General features: G+C 40.2%; 1 protein-coding gene across 1 annotated transcript in view; it reads right to left on the bottom strand.

The window, feature by feature from the left end:
* The window catches only part of Slc9a7 (solute carrier family 9 member A7), a 64,660-nt gene extending 56,145 nt beyond the window's left edge, over positions 1 to 8,515 (bottom strand). Inside the window, exons 1-7 of the mRNA XM_051179644.1 lie at positions 8,346 to 8,515; positions 7,370 to 7,516; positions 4,822 to 4,922; positions 4,576 to 4,664; positions 4,371 to 4,484; positions 1,915 to 2,026; positions 1,115 to 1,268 (exon numbers count right to left, since the gene is read on the bottom strand). Of these exons, the coding sequence (XP_051035601.1) occupies positions 1,115 to 1,268; positions 1,915 to 2,026; positions 4,371 to 4,484; positions 4,576 to 4,664; positions 4,822 to 4,922; positions 7,370 to 7,516; positions 8,346 to 8,515 (887 nt within the window). The remainder of the gene's footprint in view (positions 1 to 1,114; positions 1,269 to 1,914; positions 2,027 to 4,370; positions 4,485 to 4,575; positions 4,665 to 4,821; positions 4,923 to 7,369; positions 7,517 to 8,345) is intronic.
* Positions 8,516 to 12,329: the final 3,814 nt, after the last annotated feature.

Genomic DNA, 12,329 nt, shown 5'->3' with positions numbered 1-12,329 from the left:
CTCTGGACTCCTGGTCTAGTGAATGCCTTTTTGAGTAAACAGTGATATAGATCACAGTATATAATCCCAATGCTCTTTACAAAATAAAATTCCTGATTCTGTGTAGTAGTTTGAAAGTAACTGCCCCCATAAGCTCATAGGAAGTGGCACTATTAAGACGTGTGGCTTTGTTGGAGTAAGTATGGCCTTGTTGGAGTGGGGTGGATTTTGAAGTCCCATGTAAGCTCAAGTCATGCCCAGTGTTCCAGACCTAGTCCTGTTGACTGTGAGATCAAGATGTAGTTCCTTCTCTATTCTCAGCTCCTTCTCCAGTTCTGTCTGTCTGCATGGCACCATGTCCCACCATGATGATAATGGACTCCACCTCTGAAACTGTAAGCCAACTAAATGTTTTCCTTAGTAAGAGTTGCCATGGTCATGATGTCTCTTCATAGCAATAGAAACCCTAAGACAGTCTGGGTGTGGGGTCACATGCCTGTAGTCCCAATGCTTAGGAAGTAGAGATAGGAGAAATCAAGGAAAAATTAAGAATCAAAGGTAGGTCAACATCCCTGTGCCCTGACAAAGCTACAGACCACACAAAAAAAGATGCCATGGGGCTACAACAGGTGATGGTTACATAGAAAATATTATCTCTTTTTTTGCACAGAAGCCAAGAAGAGGCATGGCATACAAATTCCTAAGGAAGTGAAACTCTACTCGCCTCTTTTGATTTCTGGATAAGGAGCTTCTTCTTCTGGGCCCAGCTTTCAACACAAAGGAACAGGAAACATTACCATGGGTACAGGTCTGTTCCCTCTTCCTGTAGCTTTGAGGCTCTGAACTCTTATACTAAAGTCAATGCCCTAGTAAGAGCCACCTCATCCTAGTTTCCTGTGTATACTGATAATTTTATTACAAATTGTTTTTTTTAATTCAGTGATACTTCTGTATCATGAAAACTCTCAATACTCCAAATTTTAATTTAAAAACTTTAAAATACACTCCCAAACACATATCTTAAACTGAAAGAATGAGAACCTTTCACAAGCAGTCTGCACAGCACATTGAGCATTCTCAAGCACTGTGACAACTGACACATTTAGACACAAAACTGGCTTGGTTCCAAACTGACCTTATATTGAGCCATGACAACATGGGTGTCGTGCCTCCACCAATGACCCAGACAGTGAAGAAGACGATGAGCAGCGTGGTTGTGAACATCATCTGGCGGGCATAGGATGTTGTGTCACGGATGGCAAGTGCAAATGCCATCGCTCCCCTCAGGCCTGTGGGAACCAAATAGGAAGATCCTCTGGTGATGAGAGGACCTGATGACAATTCCTCAAAATGTACTGCAACTGTGGGGATAACAAAACTCCTGCCACATGCTTTGGGAATCCTGCTGCTTAAACCCCACAGAAGCACCCCAAAGGTGTATGGTCTTCTTCCCTTTGAAGCTGGCATTCACAGACTTCCCAGCATGAGAAGAAAAACACAGCACCACTTTGTACAGCACATTCTAGAATAACTCTTACTATTTAAATGATTTTCCTGCTAGTAAACTAAAAAAGAAACTTGCCTAATAACAAGCTCTCTGAGTTTTCAATCTAAATACCAGTCAACAAAAATGTTGGCTGAGTATGAATATGTTCAAATGCACATTTGTGGAAAACTGGGTGGTATTTCTTAGCAGGGGGGGGGGGTTACCTCATAGAAGAGTAAAAAGATAGACCTGTAGCAGGATTTTTGAGACAGGATCTCATTTAGCCCAGGCTGGTCTCAAACTCAATATGCACCTAAGCATGGCCTTCTGCCTCCCACTTCCTAGCCTGTGATTACAGATGTGCTATCAAGCCCAGTTGATTGTATTTTGTCATATTATCATTATTTGCTAAATAAAATCTATTTTCTTTATATATAAACATATTTTACCTGAAAACATCATCATGTGTTGAAAATTCCAGCCAATCTTATGCCTTCTGCCCAAGTTGAGGAAGAAGGAGAGTGGATAGATATGTGCAGCTCTGCCCAGGAAGATGGCAACCTGACCACCAGGTGAGGTTAAGGACCCAAAAAGTTTTCAGAACGGCACTTCAAAACACTCTGGTTGACCACAGAATTTTAGGAATGCTGTGATGCACACAGCTGCCCAAAGAAGTCAAAATGCCTGGATTCCCCATAGAATGATCCCCTCAGCAACAAAATGGGAGTCACTTAATCAACTTTCCGACTTCTTAGTTCATTAATTTTCAGCTTATGAAACACGTTGCTGTAACTTTTGAATTGAACTGAACCAGTACTGACAGATTCCTTAATTTCTCTAAATATAAGTCCAGAAGTAATCTAAAGTACCATAGCAAGAGTGCAGACTGGACAAGAACAAGGCATATTCTGTTGGGCTCTGCTAGAAGGAAAACAACAAGAAAGAAAAATAATCCTGGAGTCAAACTGTAGAAAGTTTGCTAAAGAAAGAGCAAGCTTCACTTAAAACAAAAAAACAAAAAAAAAAAAAAAAAAAAAAAAGGGCGGGGGGGAGGGGGGGGTAGACAGGACTTCAATGCCCAGGGAGCACCTGAAAACAGAAGTGAGGAAACCTCAAGCAGTCTTACCACAAAGAAACATTCACTCACAGAAATGAAGTCAGAGAAAGTCTCTGCCTATGTAGCTTAAATGGCCTTTGGGGATGTAAGAAGTAGAAAAGGATGAATGTGAAAAAAGAACTCTACTGTGAAAAGCAAAGAATTGAGGGAAATCAGTCATCTTTCCCTTGCCAAGTTTAAACAGCACCCAACAGAGAGAGAGGCACAATCCCCTGGTCAGAGAAGGAAACTCAGGCGGGAGCCAGCAAACAGAGAGCTTCCGCCAAGCAACGCACCAGCTGCAGCAGCCACAGCTGTTTCAGACAGAAACCAGGGCCAAACTATCTTCGACTTCCTCCAGGGTAAAGTGTAAACTGTGTTCCTGCTTTTTTTTTTTTTTTAGTCTTTCTTCCTTTCCTTGTTTGGTTTTGTTTTTAACAAAAGGAAATGGGTAGTGCTTGTAATGCATGCATATTCTGTCTCAGAGGTGCAGAAAAAGCCTCAAATGGCCAGCAGCCTTTCAGACATGGCTCACCCAGCCAACAGGCATTATCTGTAAACAAGGCCTTCCTCCCACTATCTCGTCCAGTATGCTATGCAGGAAATACAATTCAGAGTGACATGCTAGGGCTGAGTGAAGACAAACTCATCCAACAGATTCTAAGCTCTTCCTCTAGTGAATGTGTAAAGTCAACTCGTAAGACCCTAACCGGCATTCCAGCACTGTCACTATCTAGCAGCTAAGAAGGGCTAGCCCCTCACATTCTTACACATGAAATGAAAACCCCAGAAGAAAAAATACTTTTTAGATAACATAAGAGTTAAGGATTCCCATGACACCTCAAGAAGGCAAAAAGAAAAAAGAAAAAAGGAGGAGGAGGAGGAGGAGGAGGAGGAGGAGGAGGAGGAGGAAGAAGAAGAAGAAGAAGAAGAAGAAGAAGAAGAAGAAGAAGAAGAAGAAGAAGAAGAAGAAGAAGAAGAAGTCGTCCAGCAATAGGAACAGGATTTTGAAATTCAGAGCCAGAAAAGTTTACTTTTACTTTAGTAAAAATAATAGTATCTAAGACCAAGTGAGCCAAATCCTTGGCTGCTGCCACTGTTGGGTACACACATGTGTCCTTTCTAAGCCAAGCACTAAAGTGTGCCCTTTTCAAACACTTTATTCCCAACAGCCCAACTCAAAGAACTAGGTATTTTATTATGCCCTTTTTTCTCCCTTCATCCTTCCCTCCAATCCTATCAATATCTTTATCTGTTCTTTTTTTCCTCCTCTCTCTCTCCTCCCAAACCTCCCTTCCTTCTTGTTTTACAAAAGCAAAGGTGACCAAGCTGCCCTGCTACTGTTGATTATGCTTGGGTGAAAGCACATTCACTGTCTACTCACACAAGGATAGCATGGGGTACGGCTAGCCAAGCTGGACTATGCAGCTGAGAGCAAGCAGATTGTAATGTTCTGGTTACTAAAATCAGGAAACTACCTGTGTTAAACTGACATGGCAATGGCATGTCAAAAATAATTCTGGAGACTGACATGACTATTGACTTTTAGATCTACTCAGGACAGAGCTCTACAAAACAAATGATAGTCCATCAAGTACTAACTTAAAACAGGAAATACCAGAAAAAAATTCAGGCCTTGGAATCAAATACATTCTGCTTTAAGAAGCTCCCCACAAATATTCTGAACTGCAACTGACCCTGTTACCCACTCAAAACTGAGACAGTGATCAAACGATTATCATTAGTGGTTATACAGCTTCCCCAACAGAGGTCACCTCTCTGTCTCCATTTGGAATAAGAAAAGGATACAAAAGCACCAATGATGAAAATGGGGCTGAAAACATGCTTCTGGAAGGTGAACAGTGCCAGGCCCATGTAGGAGAAGATGAAGTTCTCTGCCAGAAAGTGTAACACCTCAAAAAGCTGCATGAAAAAAGGAAAGAGCAGGCTGTGAACTCTGCGCTCCTCCTGCCATGCTACCTAGAAGCCCATCAGGCTCAAGGGCTTCTCTTACCTGCTTGCTTCGACTTCTTGATTCCACTGACAGATTGTTATATGTATAATGAGCTTGTGTAATCCCACAGAAAAGGACAGCTACAACACCTGTCAAAAGAGTTTCTAAAATTCAGTGGGAAGAATGAGACAAGAAAATAAATTCTACTGACATGGAGAATTTATGGCAGGTGAGCTTTGCATAATTCCCCCTCCCTCCCCCTTCCCTCCCTCTCTCACAGGCCCTGCCAGCCCAGCATTAACCTACCTGTAAATCCACAGGCTTCAGCCAAAAGAAACGTGCTCCAGGACATCAGGAAGAAAAGTGCTGTCTCCAGCAGGGGGAAGCAGTGCAGCTTAGTGAACTTGGTCACGTCAGCACTAGGTTAAGGACAGCAGCTCTGGGCAGGGACAGCAGGGACACTTGAGATCCCCATTCTTTTAGCCTGAGTCCCCTTCTCTAAGGGCCATCCATTCCCTATATCTCCTTGGGGTGTGTCTTATCTATCTGTTTAAATGTTACAGTGTCAGGATGGAGCTTAAGAGCCCTGAACATGCTAGGCTGATCCTCTACCACTCTGCCACACATCCCTAACCAGGCATGCTTTATTGCTTCTCTTTTTGAGACAGGGTTTCTTTATGTATCCTTGGCTGGCCTGGAACTCACTGTGTAGATCAGACAGGACTCAAACTCACAGAGATCCACTGGCCTCTACCTCCCAAGTGCTGGGATTAAAGGTATGCTCTATCATTACCATACACATATTTTCTTTCTTTTATTTAGAATTATTATTTTTTATTTTATGTACATTAGTGTTCTGCCTGCATGTATGTCTGTGTGAGGGTATCAAGAAATGGGATTATAGATAGTTGTGAGCAGCCATGTGGATGCTGAGAACTGAATCTGGGTCCTCTGAAGAGCAGCCAGTGCTCTTAACAGCTGAGCTCAATTTTCAAGTAACAAAAATAAAATAAAATAAATTAAGCTTTCCAGGGCCTGTCGGTGTAGCTAAGTGGTAAGCACTTGCCTAGTTTGCAGATCCTGGGTTTGATCCACCCACCACACAAAATAAAAGAAACTTTACAGTAGAACACAGGTTACCAGAGCCAGAGTTAGATCGTAGAGTTGTTGAATTGGCACAGATTGTCTGTCTAAGATAAGGAATACAATTTGGGGAACAGGCAGTAGGAATGGATAATCTACATTGTGACACACACATGCTTGTTAAGCAAGCATATGATGATCAGAAGACAACTTATAGGGAGTAGTTTTCTTCTAGCATGTGGGTTCCAGGGGAAAAGCACAAGTCATCAGGCTTTGTGGCAAAAGCCCTTACCTGCTGAACCATCTTGTTGCCTCCTGTACTTACTAACTTTAAATTGTGTGCTGAGCAAATTTTATTATACATTGTCACTATTTTAAAAATTAATAACACAAGGAAAGTAATTGCAAAGTAATTGAATTGTATGCTCTAAATGTGTGAATTTCATAGTACATGAATTACTATGACTCTATAAACAAATTTCTGGCTGAAGGCTGGACTGACAGGTTAGTTCTCATAGGTCTGGGAAGACCTTAGGCAGACCTGGGAAGACAGGCTCTGATCCCTGTGGATCATGAAAGCCTGACCCATGTATGAGACAGAAAAGAAGAAATATATCACTCCTGTAACAGCAATGAAGTGCTGGGGTCTCCTTTACAGAACAGAGGGAATCTTCTTCCTACCACTGCCATTCAATACACCATCAATATAGAAACAACTCACAAATCAGTTCACTAAGCAATTAAACCCTTGTACCAAGGCCATTAAACAAAGTTATCTTGATTTGTGCTGTCTGACACAGTAGCTGCTAGCTACTTGTAGATTCTCAACATTTAAAATGTAGTTAGGCATAGCTAAGGTTTTGCAAAGAGAAAAAGATACATATCTCAAAGACCAGAACAAAACTCAAATCTTACTAATAATTTTCCATGTTATCTATACTGGTTATGCATAAAATAGATGTGGTTTGAATTACATTTAATAGTAATGCCCAGCAAAGAGGGCACTGTGATAGAGGATTCAGCACATATGTAGAGGGAATGCCAGCTCCTTCCATGTCTTTTTCTTTTTGTTTGGTTATTTGAAACTAAATATCATACCATCCTTTCCTCATGGATGGCACAGTAGAAAGTCCAGTAATGACCACCAATGGCTCTGGTTTAGTTATGGCTGCCTTAATGCCCATAGTCTCTGAACAGCAGACAACACCAGTAGCCAGTAGCTAAAGTGCTGCCTAACCAGTGGTTACTGACTGCAAGCTTCATCTGTGTTCCTCAGTCTCTTCATCCCCTATAATGGGTGTTCTAACTGAGTTATAAGAAAGGGAGAAAAAACAGCAAAGGTAAGGACAAAGCAAAATCTAGAGCTGAATTCCCTATTTTTAAATTTTTATTTGTTATAGTTTGTGTTTCACTGATTTTATTTCCCTCCTTCTTCACATTCTCTTCTGAGAGAATTTGTTTTACTTATTCCTTAATTCATACATGCTAACAATGTATTTTGATCATATGTACCCCCAACTCCATACCACTTGAGACAACCCATCATATCCCTGTTCCAATTTCATTACCTCTTCTTTTGTAACTCTCAGAGTCTAATTTCCCAGGTTCTTCCTGAGGGGCCCAGTCACTGTGCCTGACCCAGCTGAGGAGGTACCACATCTCAGGATAACTCACTTTAAGATTCTGATCTGAGAGAAGGAACCAAGAACATTCTCTTTGCAAATACAATATCATGTATGTGTGGCTAGGCAGGGGCCAAACTAACCAAAAGGATATTAGAGCAGTCACAACACCAGTTACAGCTCCCATGGTAAAAGAGCCACTAAATATGCCTAGAAAAATGCCAACTGACTTAAAAAAGGCAGCAGCGTCAAAAGCATGGGTATTTAGTCCTGCTGGCTGATAGGCAACAATGGACCTGGAATTTAAAAAGAAAGATAAAGTTTTGGTTTTGTTTTTGAAAAAAGACCACAGTGGATACACTAAACAGTTCCCACCCTCCTTCGTTATTTCACTTTCCATGGTTTTAGTTACCTGAGGTCAACGTCAACCTAAAACTATTAAGTAGAAAAATCCAAAAATAAACTCTAAGTTATAAATTATATACTGTTCTCAATAACACAATGAAATCTCAAACCATCCAGATGCAGCCTATCCATGCCATGAATCACTCACTACTTTAACATGGTATATGCCTTAGAAACCACTGACTACAGCACTTATGATCAAACAACTTTTATTTTACTTAATAATGTTTCGAAGAAGAAAACGCAGTGTTGCCAAAAATTTGGATCTGCCAAAGACAAGCAATAAAACATTATATGTAAGTGAAATGTGCAATAACACATTTTGAGAGAAAGAGTAAGCTTGTTGTATATTATTACAATTAAAACATTATTTTAATTGTGCTACTTTATTATTAGTCATTTCTATCTTTCTACTTGTCTAATTTATACTTACCTTCATTATATATGTGTATGTATATATGTATGTAAAAATCATAAACAGGGATTAGTATGGTTTCAAGCATCCACTAGGGGTCTTAAACTGTACCCCTGGGGGTAAGGAGGTGCGCTGTAACTGAAAATATCAATAAACAAAGTCTACCAAGCACTGCCCACAGTAAATGCATTTAATTTAAGCTGCAGCTACCATGTTATACTGACATCAGCATCCTGAATGCTGCTGAAAGACAAAGACAGAAATATATCCCATCCCCCACGCACCTGCAGTAAAGAGTTACTTACGAGGACAGTACAATGGCAACAGCATCATTCAGGACACTCTCTCCAAACAGAAGAGCATAAAGATCCACATCTGCATGCAGTTCATTAAAGATTGCCAACACGGTCACTGAAATGTAGGCCCAAAGCACACAAATAAGTTTTGGCTTCTGTCCTGTAACCATCAATTCCATATTTATAGAGGCTATTTGTATAATAGGTGGGAAAAGGCAGCTTAGTACCCAGCAGTAGTCAGACAAGATGATCTGTCTGGTAAATGATAAAAGGAATAATGATAAACTTCTAATCTAGATGAGGTTTGATGTGATCATTGAGCCTCATTATTCCTGCACCTAAGTGCATTGCTGTCTGCCCTAATGGTACAATATACTGAAAATTACTTGTGTAGAAAAAATGGGGGGGGGTCAATTAAGTGATTTGTCTTTTTTTGTTAGTTGTCAAATTTTTTGACCGCAGTGCTCCTCGAACCCAGCACAGAGTCAGGGTGCAGAAAAGACTGACCAAGGCTTTGTTCATGTCAAATTACTTGTTAGGGAATAAATAACTAAGAAACGGTTTCTTATATAACCCAAGCTTTCCTAGAATGTTAGAATTATAGAACATGTTTTCTCAACTTTAACCTTACTAGTGTTTGAGACCAGTGGTTTTGCTGTAGTGGTTAACCTGTTTACCACAAGATGGTTAGTCTTATCCCTGGCACATGCAGCCATCTTACCTCCACAAGGCAATGGATGCACCTAGGACACAAGTCATAGTATCAGGTTACAGGTGGGATTCAAGATAAACGTCTATTTTTGTTTAAGAGGGTATCAGTCAGGTCTGTGTAGTATTTGTAGCCAAAAGTACTACTACTTACGGAATCAGAACACCAGCCAAATGCTTAGTTTAGTGAATAATTATAAGCAAGTCAAATTTTTTACTATCAATGAATTCAAGTATTTGCCAGCCTTCTTCATATGCTTGTGTCCCACCCCAACCTCAAGCCCCCTTCACTTGAAAATAACCACAGTGAAATTTTATAGTGACCTTTTTGTCCTTTCTTTACAGTTTAGTGACAACAATATATACTCTCTGGACTTCTAAAAATACCTCTTTTACTCTATTAGGTTCCTCCTCTGTGAGCTCTTTTCTCAGGGTGCCTTATAAGATTTAGTTCTTTAGGGTCAGAACTTTTCAACCCTGGGGCATGCACAGATCTTTTGTAATGCCTATCACTTCCTTTTGAGGGGGGGATTTTGAAACAGAGTTTCTCTGTATAACCCTGGAAGTCCTGGAATTCACTCGGTAGACCAGGCTGGCCTCTAACTCACAGAAATCTATCTACCTGCCTCTGCCTCCTGAGTGCAGGGATTAAAACAATGCACCACTACTATCTAGACTTTATTATTATTTTTATGATGATGATGATAATAATAATAATAATAATGAGATAGGGGATCACTGTATAGTCCTGGCTGACCTTGAACTCTCAGAAATCTACCTGCCTCTGTCTCCAGAGTGCTAGGATAAAAGTATGCAATACTATACTAGGTTGTCTGTCACTCTCTTAATTTACCTTGGTTATCTTTTGGAATCTGAAGAAAGTTGCATCCATTGGGAGGGAGGCTTGTTTCCCTAGTGTGACCTCATTGTTGTAGTTTTCTTATTCAAGTGATTAACCTCATTTTTCTTTATGCTTCCATGCTGTTCAACCTTAACTTGATTGTGTTGCTTATATTGAATGAAGGTGTGTCAAGTTTAGTGCGTGAGCTCTTTTTTCTGATGCAGTGTATGAGTGAGAATGTCCTCCACAGGCTCATGTGGTACCTAATTGGTAGTTTGGGGGAGGTCATAGAACCCTAAGGAGGTGGAAACTTGCTGGAAATATGTCCCTGGGGCAGCAAGCTTTGAGGGTTTGCAGGCTTGTTCTACTTCTCCCCACTCTAATTTTCTGTGTGTACATATAAATGTGAAAGAAAGAAAATGTGAATATCCAGCTTTCTGCTCCTGTTAATATGCCATGCATTTCCCACCATCAACAGATGCTGTCACTGTAGATTCATACACTAAAATAAACTCTGTCTTCCTTATTTTATCTTTGGCTATGAAATTTTCTCACAGTAACTACAAATAACTAATAAATCTAGCTTTGCCGGGACTGTTAAGTATGGCCATTTCCCCAGTACTCTCTGAAATCCACTGACTCCAACATCATCCACCCCACTCCAACTAGAACTTAATCTGTCTTCCTCTTTTAATTGCCTGCCTGTTGGGAGATGTCATTCTGTAAATATGTTTCTCACACTGGTTAATGAATAAAGAACCGTTAGCCAATAGAAAAGCAAGATAGGTGGGACTAGGAGACGAGGAGAGAGGAAGTAGGAAGGACTCAGCATGTAGATTGGAGAGAGCAGAACGCCAGCCCTACTCTCTGGTAACATGAGACCACATGGAAACACTTAGATGAATAGAAATGGGTTAATAATTAAGGCAGAGCTAGCCGTTAAGAAACAAGTAACTGGCCAACAGCATAATATCAAATACAGAGTCTCTGTGTGTTAATTGGGGCTGGCATTGCAGTGGGTGCAGGCCAGCAGAAAATCCTACTTGTAACACCTGTCCATCGAAGTAAATAGTCTAGCAGTTCCTCTTTGGGGGATGGGTCAATTCTTCCAGGAATATCTTTTCTGGGTTTTTATTGTTTTTAAAAAATATTATTAGTTGGGTTTAGTGTCACATGCCTTTAATTCCAGCACTTAAGAGGCAGAGGCAGGTGGATCTCTGTTTGTTAGAGGTCAACCTGGTCTACACAGTAAGTTTCAGGCTAGCCAAAACTATACAGTAAGGCTCTAGTTTCAAAAAACTTACTGTTATTGTGTGTCACACATATAAGTAGAGGTTGGACGGTAATTTCATGGAGTCAGTTCTGTCCTGCCATGTTTACAAGGATTCCAGTGTTTGAACTCAGGTTGCAAAACTTGTATAAGAGCCTTTACCCACTGCATCATATTGGTAGTCATTTTCTGGGTATTTCCGAGACTCCCTATAACCCAGCCTCTGACCTCCTTCAGTCTCCTTGTACTCATCAGTAAATCTGAACATTGAATCTCCCTCTCAGTTTTAAGTATCACCATATAGACTAACAATATTTATTCCTGGTGTGTTAAATATTGGAGGGAAATTTCTGGGTTTCATAGCAGACAAAATGAATAGCATCTCCTCTTTACCTCTGCAGAGGTGCTACTTTTGTATCTAAGCCTCATTGTTCATGCTGGAATACTGTTATTTCTTTTATGTGTTTTGTCTTCTGCTGTCCTGCTTTCTCTATTCTTCTTGGGGAATAAAGGACACCTCAAAGTGACAGTTCCTCCAACATGCTTTCCTTTCTAAATATTTTAATTCATTTACAAAAAAATATACAACTAATTTGGATTTGAAGAATATCCTCTGAATCATGACATAAGCTAGTAGGAACAGGCTACATGCCTGCCAGCAAAGCTTCTTGCAGGGCATGTCCTTACAACACTGATGCTATCTCAAGACACAAAATCAACTTCTTCCATTCAGCCTGATGCAAAAGGTTACACATCTTTACAAGTATGTCTTTTCTTAAATTGTGTTTTATATGATTTATTACATGAATTACATTTATGGCTCTTCATGTAAAACTTTGACTCTAGTAGTTTATCATTATATAGTATAAGATTTTTCTTTTTAAAAAAATTCAGCTGTTTAAGAAATACTAACTGATGACTTACCATGAAGCAGATACCATGCTAAGAATTTTGTAATTTAATTCACTTCTTAGAAAACCCTGTGAGACCTTAAATGTCCCTCCCCTATAATGAGATTGATGACTACCTTAAATGCCATCCTAGAGCCTTCATCCAGTAGCTGAAGGAAGCAGAAGCAGAGATTCACTGCTAAACACTAAGCTGAACTCCTGGAATCCAGTTGTTGAGAAGGAGGAGTAATGAGCAAAGGGGTCAGTCAAGACCAGGCTGAGGA

The sequence above is a fragment of the Phodopus roborovskii genome, unplaced genomic scaffold (genome assembly GCF_943737965.1).
Source record: "Phodopus roborovskii unplaced genomic scaffold, PHOROB, whole genome shotgun sequence".
In the NCBI taxonomy this organism is placed as follows: domain Eukaryota; kingdom Metazoa; phylum Chordata; class Mammalia; order Rodentia; family Cricetidae; genus Phodopus; species Phodopus roborovskii.
This window is presented reverse-complemented; position numbering and strand designations above follow the sequence as displayed.